Source organism: Ursus americanus, chromosome 5 (genome assembly GCF_024610735.1).
Source record: "Ursus americanus isolate L20-20 chromosome 5, mUrsAme1.1.p, whole genome shotgun sequence".
Classification (NCBI taxonomy): Eukaryota; Metazoa; Chordata; class Mammalia; order Carnivora; family Ursidae; genus Ursus; species Ursus americanus.
Window position 1 is genome coordinate 18,869,279 of NC_142131.1, and position 22,756 is coordinate 18,892,034.

Sequence of the window (22,756 nt, forward strand, 5' to 3'; positions counted from 1 at the left end):
TTTATAAAAATTGACATTAAATTCTAAAAATTGGATAGCATCTAGTGCTTGTGTTCTGAATACAATAAAATTCATTTATAAATTAACAATACCAAAAAACAAAAATAAAGCAGCATCACTTGGAAATTTTTTTAAAAGGCCCTAGAAAGAGGGGTGCCTGGGTGGCTCAGTTGGTTTCGGCTCCCATCATGACCTCAGGATTCTGAGATCAAGCCCCAAGTCAGGCTCCACACTCTGTATAAAGCCTGCTTGTCTCTCTCCCTTCCCCCGCTTGTTCTGTCTCTCTCTCTCAAAAAAATAAAGTCTTTTTTAAAAAAAATAATAAAAGGCCCTAGAAAGACTCATGAGTCAAAGCAGCAAATATTATAGAAATAAGAACCTGAATGATGTAAAACCTAATTGGAGGGTTTAGGGAGACTTTCCTAAGGAAGTGCCTATATTAGAAAATAAAAAGGCTACAAGATTAATGTGCTAAGGATCCAAAAGAAGTCTATAAAAGTAAGAAAGGAAAAGAAATGTTAGGGGCTGATGCTCGAGCTCATAGCTTCAATGTTAATTTAAATCCTCTTCAGGAATCTAGAGGAGCCAAAGGAGCAAAGGAAGAGGGTATCTTTCATGCATCCTAATCATCAAAAACCTGGGTTTCATGTGTGACAATATTAGCTAATAGCAGCTAAAAGCTAGGCTATTCTAATTCCTTTATATATATTAACTTCTTTGATCCTCATAGCAACCATTTAAAATATAAGTACTATTATTGTGCTCATTTTCTGATGAGGAACCTGACATATAGATTAAATATATTTGTCAAGATTAGACCTCAGAAATCCAAAGCCAAGATACAAACCTAAGCTCTCAAGGTCCGGATCCCATGTTTTTAACTAAATACTAGATTAATATTCTCTATTAACAAAGGAATCTTGCTAGGAAAGACCTTGTAGGAAAGGTAATTTTAAAAAGCCACTATATCTATACATCTTATCATATAAAAACTCCATTAAATGAAAAACGCACATCTTTATTTTCTTCTCTCTATAATCAAACCTAGCCTCTTACTGGCAGCATAGCCTACTTACTAGCACAGTCCTATACCTAATGCTTAATGATGTAACAAGAATGGTCATATTACGTAGAATTTCACACTCACAGTGATCTTCCATTTGCAAGGTGACTAGTTGTTGGAGTAGATTTTATTTGCGGATGACATGGTAATTTAATAAGAGCAGAAGCAATGAAAGAAGGCAAATAGCAGCCCTAATTCTCTCCATGCTTATATTCATCTCCGAGGAGAGAGGGAAAAGGAGTTAGCTACCTAGAAGAGTAGGGTTAAGATTTCTAAACACAGTGCCAATGAAATCGTTGGGATTTTAAATGTTAAAAATCACTATAAAATCTGAATTTTGAGGTCAGTAGCTACAATAAAATGTAAAAGGAGAAATCACCCACTCAGCATGTTTTTCAAGACCCTGACAGAGTACTTCAGTAAACACTGAATGATTGAATGAATGAATGGCCAACCCCCAATGTAACAGCACTCATGTATATAAGTGAGAAATAAAAAGTAGATGAAATAAAATCCCCTAAGCTAAAACAGCTTCTGGAAGTTCTATTAATTATATTATTTCAAGTTCTCAAGTAGTAGGTAGAGCACTGTCTTATAAAAGCTAGGGCATTCTAATCACCTGAAAACAAGAACAATTTCCTGAGTTTGCTGACTTTCTCCAAGAAAGGTACTTAAATATTATGTAAAACTGCCACTCAGGATCAAATTGCTTTGTAATGGGATTCAAAGATTATCCCTAATTATTTATAATTTTGGTAACAAATGTTCAAAAGAAGTGAAGTCCTGATTGAGGCTTGGAAATATTTTTATTATAGTGAGATTTTCAATGTAAAGCTACCTGATGAAACAGATCTATTTATTAGGAAATTCAAGATAAGAAGTCAATTCATTTTAAAATTAATAGAAATGCTTTTGTGAGACACCAAAAAAATAATAGATTATGATCATTACTGTGATCATTAATGAGTAAACAACTTTTGGACACTAAACTGAAGACCTGAGTTTGTTGCTGTTTTTAATTTTGTTGACTTACAAATCTTCATTTCATCTATAAAGTAAAACAGTAACTTACAACCATGCGGTTAAGGTTACATGAATTAATTCATGTGAATCTATGTTACAAATCATAAATATATTTTTTAGGTTTTTTCAAAAACCTTAAAATATTTTGCTTCCACCAAAATAAGACACATTTGTCTAAATTTATTTGTTTAAATTTGTTCATTTTATAAAGTATATCAGACCCTTTCAGGAAAATAGTTAAGGTTTCCAATAAACAAATGCATAAATGCACACACACAAACACACACACCAGAATTCCTGATATCTGATAAAACTATACATTAGTGAACTGGACTTGTCTTTTACCTAAGGTCCAATTCTCAATCACATGATTTACTGAATTGCTCTCCTTAATGAAACATTTGAAATCTTCTGTAATTTGTCTTAGAAGCAAAAATAATTTTTTCCTCATTTTCATAGTTCAACCAGTATCATTTAGGTGAGTCCCTACTGAAAACACAGAAGTCATCAGAGAATTGAATTCAATATGCATCAAATAATGTCCAATCACATTTCTGACATTAGCATATCCTAGATAGGTCAATTATTATGCCAGCCTGGACCATACTTCCTTCTTAGGAAAACCTAAAGCCAGTGGTGAGGGAGAAGTCATTGGCTGCAAGTACTTCCTTTATGTTATTTTCTCACAATCTGGTCCTGTCTTAAATGTTAATTGGCAGAGGTCTACACAAGGAAAGTTCCAAGTGACGAACTTTCAAGCCATGCCTGATACATCTGCCCTATAATGCGACCCTGAGCTTAAAAGAAGGCATAAAAGAAAAGGGTAAGTTTCTCCTGAATGCATCCCGGCTATTTTATCCGCCCTCCCAAGTGACCCAGCAATTCCATTCCTAGATATATAACCAACAGAACTGAAAACATATGTTCACACAAAAACTCATAGACAAATGTCTATAATGTAATAGTCAAAAAGTAGAAACAACCCAAATGTCCATCAACTGATGAATGGATAAAGGCAGTATATTCATATGTTCATACAAAGAAATACTGTTCAGCCATAAAAAAGAATGAAGTAGTGATACATGCTACAGCATGATAACTTTGGAAAGTGAGTGAAAGAAGGCAGACACAAAAGGCCACATACTATACGATTCCAGTCACATGAAATGTCCAGAACAGGCACATCTGTAGAGACACAGATTGGTTGCCAGGGACTTGGGGGTAGGAGAGGATGGGGAGGGAAAGCTAATGGATACTGAATTTCTTTTTGAGGTGACAAAAATGTTCCGGAATAGACGGTGGTGACAGTTGTCCAACTCTATAAATATATTAAATACCACTGAATTACTTCAAAAGGTGGGAGTTTTTTTGATGAGTGAATTATATCTCACCTTTTTAAAAACTCCAACTGACCCTGCACTTCCAACCAGCTCTCTCTGTTCTTTCAACATTTGCAGGCAAGTTGATCTAATGTGTATCTGGGACAAGACACCTGGATCACTCCTCCCTCTGCACCCCTGATCCAAGCTAGTCCCTGGGCTCTTCTCTCTACCTCTCTCCACTCCCTCTTCTTCTCCACCATTCTTCAAAGTCCATATCAAGTCCCACTTTTTCCACACTTTCCATCCCTAGCTGACTAGTCTGCCAAAGGACAGGTAAGGCTTCTTTATTTCATGCCTGCTCAGCAACAATGCTGAATTTAGTTGAATAATATACAAATGACTCTAATTATAGGTGCAGACAGGGCTTTCTCTTTATATCAGAGGTTGGAAACATAAAAGATAGTACAATTCTTTCACATATGTTCTCAAATTATATTGATCACTTGCCAGGCTTATATCTAAAACATTTCTCTTACGCCTTTTCAGTGAAACATTATTTGAAAAATGAGAAACGTATTATTTTATTTCCAAATAATTACGTAAGTACAACTTTGCAAAAATAGTGTTGCATAAAAAGATGAGCTAAATTGAATTACCGCCCCATGACATGGATTAAAAGATAATATCATTTCAATTATCTTAACAAAAGGATTATCAAAACACACAGTGATACTTTAAGAAGAATATGATATGTGCATGAAGTATATTAATATTACCTAATTATCAGAATTCATGACTAAAGAAGCTAACAAAATCTTAACTTCAATTAGCACACATATACAAACCTTTGAATTATTTCCACAGTATGCTGCAGAGCTCTTGCTCACTTGTTATAACACTTAAAAAATTTATTTTCTCTTTTATACTCATTACCTATAGAATTCTTTCTTGTAGAAAGAGTGCAAAGTCAATATAAATAATTAAGAATTGCTTCTTCTTTGTTAATTTTGAATCATCTCACTTAATTCCCTCTATATAACATATATACCTTCAGTTCACTGTGCCCACTGCATGCAGAAATAAACTATTAAGAGCACCACACAATGCCTTTTTTGAAGTTGTATTTTGAAGCTATTCTATTTGAAGCTATTCTGTATCTTTCAACCTGTGCCGCATTTCAATAATGACTATTTAATAATTACAATCATCCCCTTATTAGCTTGGCATTTCATTTTCCTTGCCTTATGGCACCCCACAGTTGAAGGCAAGGAAAACTCTCTGTTGATTAGTTATTTAAGACCAGCAACAATAACTATGCAGGAGAGAAGGCTACTTGGAGAGGATTACATATGAGCTGGAGCTCAACTGCCTCAGACAGAGAGCAGCAAATTATAAACCCAAGTACTTCATTGCATGTAACCAAATTGGCTAGTTGAAATGCTAATTGCCTTTCAGCAAAACTAAAGACAGACAGGGGACCTTGTGCTTCAGAGAATGAAATGCATTTTTTCTCCACTTCTGCACTATTGTCTTGCTGAGAATCATTTGAAATCTATTCATAAAGGTAGCTCTTTCCCTAACCTTTAAAATGTGGGAAATTTATTTAGCCCCTACCAGCTCCTCCAATGCACTGATGTGCCAAGATGCGAACAGATGGTTGGATTTAAGCCACGTTAAGCCCCTAATAAAGTAAGGCATGAAAGAATTCTATGTCCAAATATATAGCACAAATCAAGAAAGCGTGCCTAGGAAAAGGGAATTTTGAATAACAAATTTATGAATTAAAGTAATCAAATAATGTAATCTTTAAAACATTAATATTTTCAATGTAATTACATTCAAATGCATATGGAAAGAGCTATCATTGCCTATCTCAAAGAGACTTCCAGCCTCCCTTTATACCTAATAATTTTGTATTAGTTCAAAACTCATTTATGGAGAATTATTCCAACAGCCAGTTTTCCCCCTTTATATGAAAAAGAATCCATTCGGGGTTTTCAGAATCCTGAATAAATGAATGAGAAATGCCCTATCAGCATCCTGCCCTCATTCTGAGGTATAGCCAGCCTTACGCCTGACTGCATCAGAAAGCGCCCCATGACCACCTGCCCAGCAGCTGGGGGAGGGACTTGGTCTGGTACATTTTAAAGTGTATAGTGTGTCACAGTGGAATCAGAAAACACAGCCTTTGTATTACCACAGCCTCCTGTGTCCCAGCTCCACCCTTCTCCTCCTCTACCACACCTCCATCAGGGCAACAGAGCTCGGGTGCTGTGGCCTCTTGTGTGGCCTGACATCCTGACACATTGGGGAACCCTCCATACATGCAAAGATGCCCTCTGTCCCCACCCCTGGCTCCCTTCCTGCCTTGTGAAGGGAGAAAAACGGGCATGCATGCATGGAGAAATCAACTTTCTATACTACTTCATTCTGTGTGAGACAGTCTTTTTATCTTCATTTCTCAACAAGTACCATTATTTGCATAAAGTTTGAGCTGCCTGAGAGTGATAGAATACTAAGACTAAGTAGATCTTTAAATCGTAAACAGTTCCAATAAATAATTCAGCTCTCACCCTGATCCAGCAGGAGTTATAGGGAAAAAAGGGAAATAACTTTTTATTTCCAAGTCAAAGAAAGAGAAAGAGATGTACACTCAACTGCATGTAATACTAAGCTGTTTGACTTTCCCCACAAAATCAGGGAAATGCCCATCCAAATCTCACCGTGGTCACACTACATTTTATAATCAAATTAAGCAATCATCATCTAAAGAACTCAATATGCTTTAAAAGCATCCGTAAATTATCTGGTTGCCCTCTATGTGAAGTGAAAGTAATGACAGCACCGTGCTTGCACGGTGCAAACTTTTGGACCCCGTGCATAAAATAATGACTTATCAGAGGTAAATCAGTAACAAAGCCTATAACAAATTCAATATATTAACCATTGTGCTCAACTCTGGAGATACTAGAGAAACATAAAATATAGTCCCCGGCCTCAAAGATTTAGTATCCTAATTGGGCAACCTTGAAATTTTCAGTAACAGTAGGACAGAAATATTAAAAAGGAGCATGAGGCAGTGTTTGGTTGAGTGTCAAAAAATCAAACATGTAATGACCAAGTTAATCAATTATCATGCTTCTCACTTAATAGTTTATGGGAATATCCAGGTGACTCAAGTCATAAATGCAAAAAGAGAGTATGTGACTTTAAGTCTCTCGACTTCTCTATGTTTCGGTTTCCCAAATAGGAAATAAAGGGGTTGATCTAGTTTGGCTCCAAATTTCCCCCCAGTGCTTAAGGAATGCAACAGTGTATTCACACCTTATGACTTTCTGAACATTAAAGGATCAAACACGCAATCAAGGCAAAATGTATTTTCTTTGTGGGACCTCCCAGGTCACAGATCTTTCTGCCTCAGTTTTTTCATCTGCAAATCAGGATAATAGTATTTGATGATTAAATACAAAGTTACTCTTTTTAAGGACCTAGAATTCCTAACATACAGTGGGCATTCAGTAAATGTGGTATTCACCGTGGGAGCATGAACAAAAGGGTTTAGTCACAGCTAAGTCTGTTGTGAACAATCTTTTTCTTTGGGTAGAACATGGGCAAGGGCACCTGCAAGTAGAAAGATAAATACTTTGCCTCACACTAGCGTCTGCCTTACCATATTATTTCTAATCATTATTTTTATTATCATCAAAGTATTTGTGTTCCAAATACACCTCACATTATCCTTTTCTGACAATGAATACAATTGGCATTCAATATTTGATATATATACAGCATAAAACTATAACTGCTGTTAGTAAAATGTAATAAACTTTGATACATGATTTCTATTTCTGATATCAAGACTCAATGCTGTTCTGTTCCATAATTTGCCTGCACCTCATTACGTACTTACAGTTTGGTTTAAGATTATTTTTAATGGATGTTTACAGGTGGTTTCAGCTTTTAATCATCACATTCAGTTTAGGGTAGATGCTTAGAGCCCTCAGGAAAGATCCTTGATCAGCTCTTACTAACTGGGGAACTTTTGCAAAGAACTTAAACTTTCCATGCCTCAATATCATTATCTGTAAATTGGAAAAATACTAATCTATGGTCTTGTGGTAAATGTTAAATAATCTATATAAAGGGCTTCTCAGAATTCATTACATAACAGGCATTCAGTATGGGGTGGCTGCTATTGTGACTCATCACGGAAAAAACATGGAGATAGGATTTGGTCATACTTATTTTTAGTGTATACATGTTGGCTACTTCTTTTAAAAAGTTATAAGGAGACTTACCATTTCTACCTGAAATAAGTCTTTTCATTCACCTGGTTCCATCCCTTTATTTCGTAAATGAGGAAAAATCAGGTGCAGAAGGATGGATAAAGGTCTTAAGTAACAGTAATTTAACTGCAAGCCAAGACATATCTAATTGCATATATTTAAAAGAGTTTATTATATCACAGTTCAGAGTGTATTTGGCACTCCCTGCAGTAAATCACCCAAAAAAGAATTGTCGGTGTTCCTTTGTATCTCGACTAGAACATCTTTTTTTCATGACTTTTTTTGTTTGGTTCTATCTATTAGCTGCTTTTATAAATAACACACAAAGGGGAGGAAGAAACACTTCAGTGATGTAAGGTAATAACTTAAGAAAGAATTTTTAAATAATGCTGTATTAGCAAGGTATATTCTTTGAGCTTTATCCTAATGGTTGGTAATTATACACGCCTAAGATTTGATATGAGTAATTTCTAAAAGAGCCCACAGCTTACATATAAACACATTACAAACATTTTTAAATGTTGTGGATTTCGTGAAATGTTAAACGTCGGTTTAAAATAAAAGTTACAACGAGTAAGTTAATATTGCACCTTAAAATGACTTTCTTCCCCCCATGAACACTAGCATAGTTTCTTAGTTTTAATTTCAAGGGAAAAAATCAATTTTAAAATAGCTGAAGACGTTAAAAATGTCTAAGCTTTTTAAAAATACATATTATTCTACGGCTCCAGGCTAATTCCAAACTCCCTGAGATCAACATATTTCACTGAAAATTCTTCGACACAGCGGTTATTTTTTAACATAAAGCTTCTTTAGTGTATTTCAACGTTCCCATTATCAATTATTACCTGTGGCGCGCCGTTCTCGGTTGGTTATTTCCCAAGCAGACTTTTTAAAATTGAAGCTAGGGTTCGGGTTTCAAACAGGAAAAAAGAGAGGAAAGGAAAGTTTTCCCTCTGCTCTTTCCCACTTCTCACCTTCCTTGAGATGAAGCTGCTTCTGAAGGGGCGGCTGGCAGGAACCGAGCGCTCCCCGCCCCGCCGCAGCCCCGGGCAGAGTGGACGCGGACAGCTCTGCGGGATTAGCCGCAACGCGCGGCGCGCAGCGCACGCCCTGCCTCCCGCGCCCACGCCTCCACCTCCAGCAACAGGTGCGGGAGCAGCCCCCCTGCGCGCCGCGCGTGCTGCGCCGCTCCCCTGTAGCACCGGATGCTCGCAGCACCACCCCCAGCCGTGGCCTACCTAGTCCTGGGGACGCCGACATCCGCGCGCGCCCTGCGGCCCCGCGGGTCCCTTTCGCACACCGTCGTTCTGCCTCTCGCTCGCGCCCCTGGGCTTCGCCGGGGCCGCTGGTCCTCTCTCCCGCTATCGGGTCAGGACAGCGGCTCCATTCTCCTCCCCCCTCTCTCCTCCCCCTCCATCCTCCGTCTGCTCCAATAGGACTCGCGGCTCCCCGGGCTGCGCTCACCTGACCAGCGGAGTGGGGGTGGCTGCCCAAGGCAGCGCGCCCCCGTCGGCGCAGCGGGCAGCCAGGTCTGCGCTCCAGCGTCGAGAACACCCTGCAGTGGCCATCCCTAATGGACTGTTCCGGCAGCCAGGCGCCTAAGCTGACCGGCGTGCGCGCCGGAACCTCAGAGCCTGGACTTGGCCGGCGCGGGTTGGGCGAGTTACGCGGTTCGCGCTTTCTAGTGTTTTACTCTTCGACTGAACTTTCTAGTCTGTCCCCTTAGGCACAAAGACACCACCCACCCCCCTCCGCCCCCCGACTGGCGGGCACTCCGCCCTGGGTACTCTGTAAGCAATTCCCGGTGTTCTTTCTGAGGAGAAAAGCCATTTACTGATTCTTGTTCTTTCCGAAGGACATTTATTTTAAACTTTGACTGAAGCACTCCTTGAGATGTTCATAGAATTTGCGCACAAACTGACGAAATATTAGAAATGAGGACCCTACCCCTACATGTACTTAAAAATGGAGACTACGGTCAACGTATAGGTAAGTAATCTGTCTCCTTTATAAACGAGGATTAATTCCTACCTCATACGGTTGTTAGAAGAATTAGATTAATGAGATCGTGTGTGAATTGCAACGCTACATCTGAAACGTGGTAAAATCCCAATAGATGTGGGCAATTATTCCCAGGGCTTAAAAAAGTAAAGCCCCCAAGATCAGATCAGATCATCCGCAACGCGCAAGTGCCCATCTGTGCCAGAGAAAACCACATGCAGCATTCTTAGAAGTTTCAAACCGGGGAGGAGGTTAAAGGTTAGCAACTGGCAGCCCAACACCACCTCACTACTGATCTTACGGACGAAAAAAATAAAATAAATGCTGATTGAATGGCTTAAAGTCAGAAACAAGAGTAGATCTTCTGTCTCCTAATTCCAAATACAGGGCATAGGGTACCCTTTTGTAATGAATCTCGACTGGAATAACTAGATAGTTACTTTGAGTTGCAAACGGCTCTCAATCAGTACTAATTTAGCATTATTATGGGCTGTTGCTGAACATCTCATCTCACAGCTGCAACAGTCAACCAACAGCTGGGCACTAAAGCAAAGATGACTCAGACAAAAGGGTTCTGGTAGAGAAACTGTGTAGGAATGCAAATGCTGCACTTCAAAGCATAAGAACAGGTAGTGAGAAGAGCAACCTAAATGATCAAGGACATTGAATAGCTTTCCTGTGATGCTCAACTACAAAGGCGGACCTGGGTCTAGAAACTGAAAATCCACAGGCACAGTGAAAGAGTAGACACAGATGTGCTTACTATAACCTACACTAAGGAAACTGAAACATGGAGACAATTTATAGTCAAGACAGTGAATCAATTATTCATGCAGTGATAACGTGAAACAGAAAAATATAGTATTAGAAAAATGTTTTCTTCACATAGTTTTAAACATGTGTTCACTGTTAATATACTCCATAGATGTACAGCTTGTAGATTATTCAATGTTCTATATTCAACCCACAGTTTTATTATATTATTCATAAAAAGGCTTTATTTGCTGCTAAATGTTACTTTAGTTTATTAAGACCCTGACAAGGTCAGCATCTATCAAACTGTTCTGGCTTAATCATTGTTTCACCAAGTCCTGTGATTAAAAACATTCTCCACAACTGGACTTCCTCAGCATGCATTTTCACTCTGGTTAGGATACCACCTTAGGCACTGTGATGAACTGAAACGAAACCCTAAACCCATTTTCCTTCTTAAAACTACCTCAGGGAACTAAGTTATTCATTAAAATTTCTACTGAGTTTTTAGAAAGAAGACGACACTGGAAGGCACTGTGGGAAAAACAGTGATCCCTAAAACAGAACCCTAAGTGCACTGAGCTTGCACTCTCTAGGGTGAAAGTTTAATGAGCTGAAAAAGCAGAAGATGCCAAGCAAAAAATGTGCATCCTAGAAAGTGCTAGAGATGTCCCAAGAGGAAGAGATTATGTGGGATGGTGAAAGCTTCTCCAGAAAGCTGATGATCTTTGCCTTGAAAAATAAAACACCAGGAAACAGAAAAGCTGGTACTTTTAGCACTTATGTGACAGGATGGTGTAGATGCTATCAAATGCTGAAAGTATTCACTGGATGCCCAACACACTTAAATCTGAACTCCTCACATGGACTAAAAGGACCACATGATTCTGCCCCCACTTTCCTCTCTAGCCTCATCTTATACCATTCCCCCTCTTTTCACTGTATTCCTATCACACTGACCTCCTTTCTGTGGCTCAAACACATCAAAACCATTCCTGCCTCAGAACCTATGCCCAAACTTTCCCCTCTGTGTGGCACACTGTTGAAGATCTTCACGTGGCTGGCTTCTCTACCATCTCCTTCATTTAAGGGGTAGCTCGACTATCCCTTCCTCCTAGGATAACTTCCACAGGCATTCTTAACCATTACCTTGTTGTATTTTCTTGATATCATTTATCCTAATAAACACCTAGGTGTTTTCATCTACCCGTAAGAAAGAAAAGCTCCATGAGGGGTAGGTCTTACATCTCTCTCATTCTCTACTTCATACCTAGTAGCTAGAATAGGCTCTAGGATATAGTAGTAGAAATTCAACACATCTGGAGGAGAAGGAGGGAGGGCAGGCAAGCATATATAATAGAATAGGGTTCTGTGAAGAACCTGGAAAGCTATCACATAAAAATGATTCCCAAAGCCTATGTCCTGGTGCTTCACAATTCAGCATTAGAAAACATGACTTGATCCCATAATAAAATACAAATACACCTGAAGCAGATATTCTAAACTTCTCCCATCATTTACAGCACTGAGAGATTTTGTTCTTCAAGTCATGCTTTGATAAGAAAAACAGAAAGGAAGTGCATTCCTGGGCATGTGGATGTGGGAGGTGGCAGGTGCTGCTGAGAGAGAGGTGTTGAAAGGAAAGTTGAAATATGAGAAGACAAAGGTGGCCAAACTCCTAATTCTACCTCAGTGCAGCACTGATGGAGTCTAAGTCTTTTCCCCCATAGTAATCTCCATCAGATCACATTTCGGTAACTCTAAATTTCACACAGCCAAAGTAATTTGTTTGCTTAAACCCTATAAGAAAAGTACTGATGTCGTACAATTTTTCTTCCTTCTTCAATTTAGTTAGCCTTTCGTACTAAGTAACACTTATAAATCTTCTCCGAAGATTTTTGTAGTTCTTTGAACGTTAACTTCTCATACTTGACACTCAGTTCTGATATCTGAGTGTAGGCACACATAAGGGAATTTTATCCAAGAACAAACCCAAGCTTAGGCAGTCTCCACTTTGCCTAACCTCCAAAGAAGTAGAAGCAGGATGTTACTTCAAGAGTGTCTAAATCTGCCTGCCAGAGGCTTCTTCTGTTTAAGCCCTAGGTCCCAGACAGGAAACAAATTAAGACTTGTGAGGAGCTTGCCAGACTTGGACTCCTCTTCCTCACCACACTCCCATCAGACCCACCAAGGCTACTTGTCCCCCATCTCTCCTCCCTTGCACACCATTATGTAGTAAAGTTCTCGGTAACATGTAGTGTTTATCATCTTAGCACTCCACAATGAAAAAACAGCTTCAATCCACGTTCTCAAAGAGCTTGGGTACATAGTAGTAGCTCATTAAATATTTGTTGGATGAATGATGTGACTAGACAGATAAGTGAGGAGGAAGCCCCACTGTCAGACCCAGAATTAGAATTTGTGAGCCAAAGGGAATAATTCCTATCACAAAGAGATCAGAGAATCCATTTAATAACTGAGCATACCTGAAACTGAGATTCTGTTCCCAGATCAGAAAAAATAAGTATTCTTGGACCTTTTGGAAATAAAAAGCCTCAAAAAATCTGAGTGATTCCTTGAACCATCTCTCACCCAGAGCTAATCCTTAGTGTTACCACTTACTTGAAACTGCTCCAAACTGATTTTAATTTAACTGATCTCTTGCTTGCTAATACATAAAAGCCGACAGCCTCTGAACTGCCAGACCTTGCTTTTCCTCTTTTTCAGATGCGACCATAATCCTGCTAACTGCAGTGCATATTTTAAATGAGTACTTATTTAACTAGAAGTATGGCTAGACACTCGGAATATGAACATGGACAAAATGCAGTCTCTGCCCTCCTGTAGCCTGCTTTGAGTAGGGGAAAGAAGATACAAAATTGTGATCAAAGTACAATGTGACCAGTGCTGTTGGAGAGATACAAAGATGGTTCACAGAAGGGAGAGATGAAATTACTGGATTGAGTCAAGATTCCTTTGCTCTCTGATAGATCTGTCACTCCCTCCCTGCTTTGGTTCCCCGGACTTTACTGTTTTCTTGCCTCACAGCACAGACAGGTGCTCCCAGTTACCTCTGGATCTGAGTGAGCCATGCTGTGATTAAGTCACACCGAACAGGAAACATATACAAAAATAGTTTTAAACCTCTACGGCAGGGGTCAGAAAACTTTTTCAATAAAGGGCCAGACAGTAAATATTTTAGACTTGCGAGTCCTACAGTCTCTGTCACAGCTATTCAAGTCTGCCGCTGTAGTGCCAAAGTACCCAAGGCCACTATGTAAACAGATGGGCATGGTTGTGTTCAAATAAAACTGACTTACAAAAGCAGGCAATGGCCAGAAATGGCCGAAGGGCCGTAGTAGTTTGCTGACCTCTGCTCTATGCAGAAGTGAAAGTTACTTCTGTTGATTATCAGCTCAGGCCAATAGATTTGTTGATCTTCCCTGCCACTAAAAGGAGACAGAACTGAGAAAGAAAGATGGTAGGAGAGAGAGAGTGCCAGTCAGCAGACTCAGTCTCATCTTTGTAGAAGGACGTGTAGATCTCCTATGGATTGTGATGGCACAGAAGCTCCGATGGGGCATAATCTTGCCAACACCTGACCCTAGAGGATGGACAACCTATGCAGTGAGAAGATCCCTGGAACAAGAAGCTGTGTACTTCTGGGGACTAGCTGAAGAAGATAGTTAAGGAAGAACCCACTCCGAGGAACCATGCAAAGGGGAGGGCTCGCAGAATGCACAGAACTTATCCATGTGTCTTGCGAAAGTCGGCATGCCAGTCGCACAGGGGTTAGCTCCTCGGTGTTTTCCAGAGAACAGCCAGAGCCATAAAAAGGAGCGCTATGCCCATAAGCAGTCAAAGAGATAGTTGTCCTCCCAGTCTCCCTCTCAACTCTCAATATTAGAAGAGTTAAACCTTGAGAGACTGCCAAATCCTAACCACTAGACAATCAAGGAGTCTCAGATGAGTTAAGCCTTGAAATGGAATAGGTATAAAATAGAGATAATTCTAAAATCAGAGTCACCGCACGGGCACGTGCACATGCACACACACACACACACACACACACACACACACACACAAATATGCTCTACACACCTCAACAACTAACCACGCCTCCACCCCATTTCAGGTAACGAGCAGGAGGAAGCTATGGGTATGATCTGAGATTGCCGTAGATGAAGTTGTGGAATCTCCCCCAAGTGAGTAGAAAAGAATTACTTGACATGGAACAGATAGGGAAGAGACTGGAGACAGTAATACTTTTATGTTCATGTTTGAAGTTCGTGTTTGAACCCCACTGAATTAAAACCCCCCAGTAAACTAGTTAGGTAGGCATATTTGAAAGTGTGTACTGTGGATTTCAGTTCCCCAAGCTTGCAAAGGGCAAAGGCCTCAGTAATTAAACCGTAAATGTAGGAAACATCCTTAGAAAATCATGAAGCATGATAAAATCATACAAGATCTAAGTATTATCATAAATAAACCAATTTAAATTTGTTTAACTCACTGTTTTATTTGATCACAGGACTTTTTTTCCCATGTGATTTCCACTAATATTCCTCAAAATTCATTTTTGGCGATTCTGTTCTAAAGAAGAATAAAAGCCTGGCTATGGATCTAAAATCAAAGTCAGATAAATGCCAACTGGGCAGTTAGTGGAAAGAAACTTGTTTCTTTGGGGTTTGGGATCCTTATGGTTTGGGGCCATGCCTATCTGTGTCATTCCCTCCAGTGTTGCAGGAGTTGTGCCATTCTTGGGATGCCCCCAGGAGTTGTTCCCACCAATGAGGATCCCATGAAAAAACACGTACCTTATAAAGGGCTTGACAAGCAGAAGGTCTTGGAAAATTGAGAGGAGTAAGTCCTTCTAGCAGGTATAAGTCTTATATCAGAAAAGAACTTAAAATTGGAAGCCTGGAAGAGCTGAAAGGTTTCAATCCCATGGCTCCTGACAGGCACTTTTTCACATCTTTCCTATCCTATGCAAGACTTGCAGGATCAAACTTCTGTAGACTACAAACAAAACAAAACTGATACCAAAGCCCCAGAAAAGGTAACATATGTACAGTTGTATGAGGGGGGAGCCAGGACAAAGGAGAATGGCAGAAAAGGTTCACACACGGCTCCAGCGGGTGGGGCTCCACATCTTCCCAAGGAAAGAGGAGCTTTGCAAGCCCTGGTTGGTTCTGGTTTGGCAAGGGGGGTCCGCTGACCACTGCTGTCCAGAAGACTCTACAACAAGCCAACTGGAAGAGGCTGAACAGCTCACAGAAGTCATGGTCTCCATATTTTACTGTCTTGCCAAAGCCTTTGATTACCCTGGATCTTTTCTAGACTACTTATGGGTTACATAGAGGTGACCAATTTGTTATGATGTATCATGATTGTTTTGAAATCTCTAATATTCTATGTCAGAGGCTTCTCTGTAAATTATTTGGTCTTTACATAGATGGAGTGTAAAAAGAGTAGTTTCTCCTCAAGACTGAGGTTTTGACAAGGTAGTCGTCAACCCAGACCATCACAGACAACAGAAGTTGAGGTGGCATTTTAGAATTTTAAACCAGATATATGATGACAAAAAACCAAAACAAAACAATAACAACATAAAAACATTTTTATATCTTGCTTTTTGTGTGTGAAATTCATATAAAATATTAATTTTTTGTGCTTATTTATGTCTCCCTTTTTAAAATTTCTATACTCTCAATATTTAATTTTTCCAAAATTAATAAGTAAAAAGTAAAGGATAAATTAAGTATGGTTTTTATGTTCTATTGCAAGGTTTTTAACTCTTCATCTTCCTAGATTAAAAACGTTTTTCCCCAAGAAGTCTATTTACAGAACATATCTGAGATTTTGTAAAATCAGGAGCACAGTTTCTATTCCTAAAGGCATAGAAGAGCAAAAATGAAAGCATTTTCTTATGGTTGGGCCCAGATGATGCAAAGAGATAATACAGTGTAGATAAATTGAGTGAACTTAGATAAATTTATTATTCTTTCACACTTTAGTTTCCTTATCTGCAAAATGAAAATTCTTATGATACCTACTACACAGAATTGTGTATAGATTGAATGAGATAGTGAAGTCTGGTATATAGTAAGATTTCAATAACTGGCTGAAAAACATTGAAATAAAATAAAAACAATTATTTCCTTCTAGCTGTATTATAGATGCAGTTGAGAAAGTTTCTCTTCTGAGTTAACCAATCCAATACACCACAGTGGTAATTATATATAAATAATTTTAAAAATTCATAATCACGTATTTTAAAGCATTTTCCCAATTAAAATTTTTAAACAATTTCTTTTCATTGCTATAATGTGGCTATATCTGTCTTTAATATAACTGTATATCTTTTTTTTAAAGATTTTATTTATTTTTTTGACAGAGAGAGAGACAGCCAGAGAGAGAGTGAACACAAGCAGGAGGAGCGGGAGAGGAAGAAGCAGGCTCCCAGCAGAGCAGGGAGCCCAATGAGGGGCTCAATCCCAGGACCCTGGGATCACGCCCTGAGCCGAAGGCAGACACTTAACAATTGAGCCACCCAGGCGCCCCTAATATAACTGTTATCTTTTATACTAATAAGGAAGCAAATATAATGCTTTTATTATTAGCTACATCAAATGAATATTAAGATCAGGTTATTAGCCAAGTGTACATATTGCTTTGTAATAATCTCATCTCTTTACAAATTTTAAACATATACAGTAGTATTTGATTACAGATATGTATTTTATTTTTATTATGGCCATATGCCATACATTTCATTCATTACATTATTTAGCAAAGAATAAGTATGATCTTATGTCCTGTGGGAAATATTTTAATTCTTTATCTTCCCAACTTAAAAAATTTTTTCCTCAAGAAATTTATTTATAAAGCATTCACCGAAAATGCTGAGACTTTTTTAGATTAATAATGGTTACTATTCCTGAACAAGAAACATGTCTCAGAACAGCTTTTCTCATATTTTAAAAGGAATTTCCCCATAAATCAGATATGAATGAATATGGAATCTTTAATCCTTTAAGAACAGCTAATTAAATCTTTTTTTCCCTAGTTGCCTTTGGTATAGGCCCGCTGTGTGTGGTACTTCCCATGGTTTGTCATTTTGTTTTAATGGTAGGGGGAGGAAACCAGCAAAGCTCAGTAACCACACTGCATATCAAAATGTCACCATGGCAGCATTTGTCCACTTGTCAGAGTCCTTCTGAAATGACTCAGCCATTCATTTTGTTGAATCAATATTGAAGCTTTTGAGATTTATTACTTGAGGTTTGAGAGCAGGCAAAGCAAACAAATCCTTCATTCCTAACATTGAGTTCTAGTTGGGCTGAGATTATGATTTCTGTCCACACTTTATTTATGAGGACAGATTATAAAGTTTCCACTTCTTGCATAATTATCTTGTAATAAGCTTGCATTTACATGCCTGATAGTACAGTGGAAAAGAATTTAAAGTTTCCAAAAACATTCTGTGGGCTGTGGTAAACTTACCAAATGCTGAATTCAAATAGCTAATTCCCTGGGAGGTGTTAGGGAGGAGAGCAGGGAGGAGAGATATAATGCCTTTGATATAAAATCTTTGAATCTTCGACTTAAGATTCTTTAAATTTCATTTATATGTATTCCTTTTCTTTTCTTTTCTTTTCTTTTCTTTTCTTCTTCTTCTTCTTCTTCTTCTTCTTCTTCTTCTTCTTCTTCTTCTTCTTCTTCTTTTTTTTTGAAAGAGAGAGAGCATGAGCCAGGGGGAGAAGCAGGAGGCCAACTTGGGGCTCGATCCCAGGACCCCAGGATCATGACCTGAGCTGAAGACAGACGCTTAACCAAGTGAGCCACCCAGGCGCCCCTATGTATCCCATCTTGAAGCATAAATAACAAGAACCAAGATAAGTATGTTATCTATTAAATCTTTTTATTTAATAATGTCCATTTACTGTTACTTTCCCCATTCAACAAATATAAAATTCTAAAACTATTTTAAAATACTAAGATTTCTTCAAAGATGGTTTTATAATCACATATGTTCCTAGTGGATTGAGTCACAAAATGAATCTGATTTGTCAATTCAAGCACTCACTGTGTATATTTTCAGTTAACACTGAACTAAATTCAATATAGAGGTCAGTGTCCAAAGATGAAATTATGGGAACTTTTCAGAAGTATAGATCTGTCTGACAAGATCCTGTAGGGTCATTAAAGCTTCATTGACATATCAGGCCAAGCGAAAATGACACCGGACAAGCTTCTTGTCAGAACCCTCCTTCAGCTCTCTTCCCAGAGGTGAGGATTCTCTCTTTTAACATCCCGTGACCTAGACTGGTCCTGTTGGGATCAGCACAGGATGCTGCAATGCAATTATCCTCAAGGGGGTGAGTAAAACCAGGTAACATGATGGGGTCATCTGTGTTGAGTTTTAGGATCTGCTCTCCCAGGAGCCCCAAATTCTACCAAGGACTTGTGCAATCTGAGGTAATGTTTATTTTACCAATGGCTACAAGCAAACAAAGCCACTGCAAACAGAGCTCCCACTGTCTATTTCCCACATGGGTGAGAAAATCAAGCCCAGTGGGAAGACAGGTTTGACTGATGGTTTGTTTGGGCATCATGCGGGGCCTTGCAAACTTTATATAGGTAGGGGTGCCTGGTCCACTCAATGCAGACATCTCTGCCTGCAGCATAAGACTTAAATTTGGAATGCTCTACCTTTCAAATATCCGGTAAGCTTGACTTAACTTAAACAATCCCATGCAACCATAGGAATTTCAAATCATATTGAAAGACATATAAGAATACCTTCTGTAGTTTCTGTTTACGGAGATGAAAAAGGTTTGGAAGTAGTTCACGGTTGTACAACACTGTGAATGTAAAAAGGGCTACTGAATTGTACAATTAAAATGGTTAAAATGGCAAATTTTATGTTATGTTTATTTTACCACAATGTATTAAAAAATTCATTTTGTTATATATTTAAAAAACCAAATGGCACATTTCAAATGAGTGAATCGTATGCTATGAGGATTAAGTCTCAAAAGAAAAAAAAGAAAATAAAGAGTATTCTGCAGAAAGCTTTAATGCTTTTCCTGTAGCTTGTAGGTAAGTCAGTTCGTATGAGAAAACTTACATTGGAATTGTCTCACCTTTCAGAAAGTCAAAATTCTTTTTGAGTTGTCGTCTTTGTAGGGTTCAGAGAAAGTAAAAAGGTTTTTAAGACTGTGCTTGAAAGAGTACTATGCTGACAAATCCAGCTTTAGCATTCCATTAGAGCAATCCTACACAGAATACTCCCAAACAAAATGGAATTCTCTAATACTTTTTAGTTTTTCTTTTCTGTATTCTTCTCTCTTTCTCTCTTTTTTTTTCTTCATAAAGCAAGGGAGTGAATTGTGAATATTTCTACAAGAAATGCTGAGCTGGTTAATTTCCGATAATTATAAAATCACGGGTGGTCAGTAGTTCAAAGAAAATCTTTCCCCAACAAAACCAATTATGAGCAGAGACTTAAACTGTGTGCCTTTATCCACTGCCAAAATGCAGTATCAATAGAACAGAATGTGAAAGCCGCAGCTTTGATATGAAAGGTACTGGAAGTATTCATCTTTTGGTAGTTGTTCTGCCACCATATGGAATGGAATAGAAGGAAAAAGAATTATGCAGCATCAACTTGAATTATGCAATCGGAGAAAAGGAAAAGCAAATCATAACCAGATGCATCTATGCATACATTTTATTATAAAAATTTTCTTTGATATCACCAGGCACCCAATGCACTCTACTGGTGGTGTGAAGTAATTGAAAATAATATTAAAAAAAGGACTTGGACTAATATATATTATCATTCAAATAGAAAAGCATTTACAGCAGAGAACTAGTGTCAAAGATGTCTTTAAAACATCATTATTATAAGGCTGAAACACATGAAACTGATATTTGCTTATATTAAAATGGTCAAACAAAGGCAAAATGGGTGAATAACAGCAATTTCATGTGATTCAACCTAATATGTAATTTTCCTCCTAGTTTCAAATAGCGTGTTCTCTTCATCATCATCACTCGATGGAATAAAAGATATTTATTTGATTTTTATTCAGTTTTGGGTGATTTATTTAATTTTAAGTTGTTTAGTGTTTTTAGCCACTTCATATGGAACAAAGCTGTAAACACGTGAGTCAATTAATGTTCCTTTTCTCCCCTTAATTAAGAAATTTTTTTTAAGTTGAATATACCAAAATTTCTCACTCATCAGTCTTTTGGGGCCTACTCTCAGCATCAGGAGGCACCGCAAGGGATGCCCTTCCTTATTTGAGATGATGATAGGAGGAGGACGCTCTTCCCCAGACCAACTCTGCTTCTATATCCTTTGTACAAGCCAAATGCCAGGCCTCCCCGCCCCCTTCTCCCTGCCTGTGCTCTCAAACACGTGCTCTCTCGCTCTCAAATGAATAAATAAAAATAAGTAAATAAATAAATAATCTTTATATATAGATCGATCTATCTATCTATCTATCTATCTATCTATCTATCTATCTGTCTATCTATCGCCCTGGAAGTGGGATGAGGAAATGGACAGGCACTGTCTGTATGCCAGAGCTCAGCAGCCAGAATAGAAATCAATATCCAAACAAATGCTTAGCCAAGGCTCAGACAATTGCAGTTGACTCCCATGGCAGAGGCAAAATTCGGGTGGCATTACTGAACATTTTTCATGTCATCAGTGATAATCTACTCCACCCAACAATCAGAAGGGTTCTGCCTGCAGTTCACACAAAGGCAACATAACACACAATTCTGGACAATTTCACAGGAGAAATAACTATGAAACAATGTGTCCTAAATCAGAGTCAAAGGTCAGAGGCACTCTGGCAGTGACTGAGAAAGTGGTTCTTTTCCAGGGTTCCATATGTGACTACCCTGAGGCGGAAATACTGGAAAGGGGCTCAATACCTAAGTAGCCAGTTTACTGAATTAACACAGTTCTGTTCTTTCTCACCACTGACTCCCTAAATGTGCATTGTTCAAGGGGTGCCTGGGTGGCTCAGTTGGTTAAGTGCCTAACTCTTGATTTCGACTCAGGTCGTGATCTCAGGGTGGTGAGATCAAGCCCCATGTCAAGCCCTTGAAGAGTCCCACATAGGGCTCCTCGCTCAGTGGGGAGTCAGGTTGGGATTCTCTCTCTCCTTCTGCCCCTGCCTTGTGCACACGCACATGCTCTGTTTCTCTCTCTGTCTCTCTCTCTCTCTTCCTCTCTCTCAAATAAATAATCTTTAAAAAAAACAAACAAAAAACCTGCACTGTTCAAAATTCTTTTCTGTCTCCAGGATGAGACCTTGGGTGGGCCCCATGTTTCACATTCATTTTCAATTATTAACAAATAGTCTCATTCTCAGATAGCACAAAGCAAAGCTTAATGTCCCATTTAAGTTTTGCAAGCTCTTCTCTTGCTTGGGCCTAATCCAGGTTACAAAGCCTGCAGTGAGGAAGGAGGACATGATCACTTATTTTCTCTATCCCTCCCAACTCCTCTACTTTTCATGATGCTCTTTAATGGCCCATTCAGGGTTAAGAAGCAGAGAAGGAGATATAGAGAGGTGTAAAAAAAAAAAAAAAAAAAAAAAAAAAGTTCTTTCCTGAATGAGTTCTTTGGAGACTCTCATCTATGGGGATACCTGACATGGGTTTTGTTTCCCTGGGCAGGCCACTTGAAATTAAACTTCCAGTCTCTACCTTCTGGTAGTCAGTTGGGGTCACTTCATCCCTCCAGATAGGTCTCTTGGGCGTGGTCTCTATAGACAATTTAGACCCTTCTGTTGTGTCCACAAGTGACCCTCAGAACACCACATCTTTCCCTGGCCACTACTCTGCCTGCAGGGCAGTGTCAAACTCACCTTTTGACTTTTTCAGGATGAGTCAGGTACCAGTTCCTCTGTCCCTCAAACTCCAGATCAAGCTCTCCAAGTGATTCTCTGCTTCTCCACCACTTTTGCCTAGAGACGGTGGACGTAGAAGGCACAGCACAATGACAGATCTCTTCAAAAAAATTCTCGCTACAAGCCTCAAGACCAATCTTCTAGCCTCCACTTATCTACCCTGAAGGTGGGTGATGAATTAAGAGCCTCAAAGTTGGTTATCAGTCTCTTTACAATGTAGTAAGTGATGTGGTTAATCTTGCAGATTCTGAAACAACTATCTGAGTTCAGAACGCTGATCCACTATTGACAGCGATGTGACCTTAGACAAGAAAATGTCTCAGCGTCCTTATGCACAGAGTATTGAAATCTGTGAGAAATAAAAGCAAT

The 22,756-nt window shown here is 38.9% G+C and overlaps 1 protein-coding gene across 2 annotated transcripts in view; it reads right to left on the bottom strand.

Moving 5' to 3' along the window:
* The window catches only part of ADGRV1 (adhesion G protein-coupled receptor V1), a 507,877-nt gene extending 498,778 nt beyond the window's left edge, over positions 1–9,099 (bottom strand). The window contains exon 1 of one of the 2 annotated variants that reach the window (XM_045796286.2): positions 8,936–9,099. In XM_045796286.2, coding sequence (XP_045652242.2) covers positions 8,936–8,957 — 22 coding nt within the window. In that variant the 5' untranslated portion in view covers positions 8,958–9,099. Of the gene's footprint in view, positions 1–8,542; positions 8,666–8,935 lie in introns of those variants that run through there. The other variant, XM_045796287.2, reaches the window with a different exon arrangement.
* Positions 9,100–22,756: the final 13,657 nt, after the last annotated feature.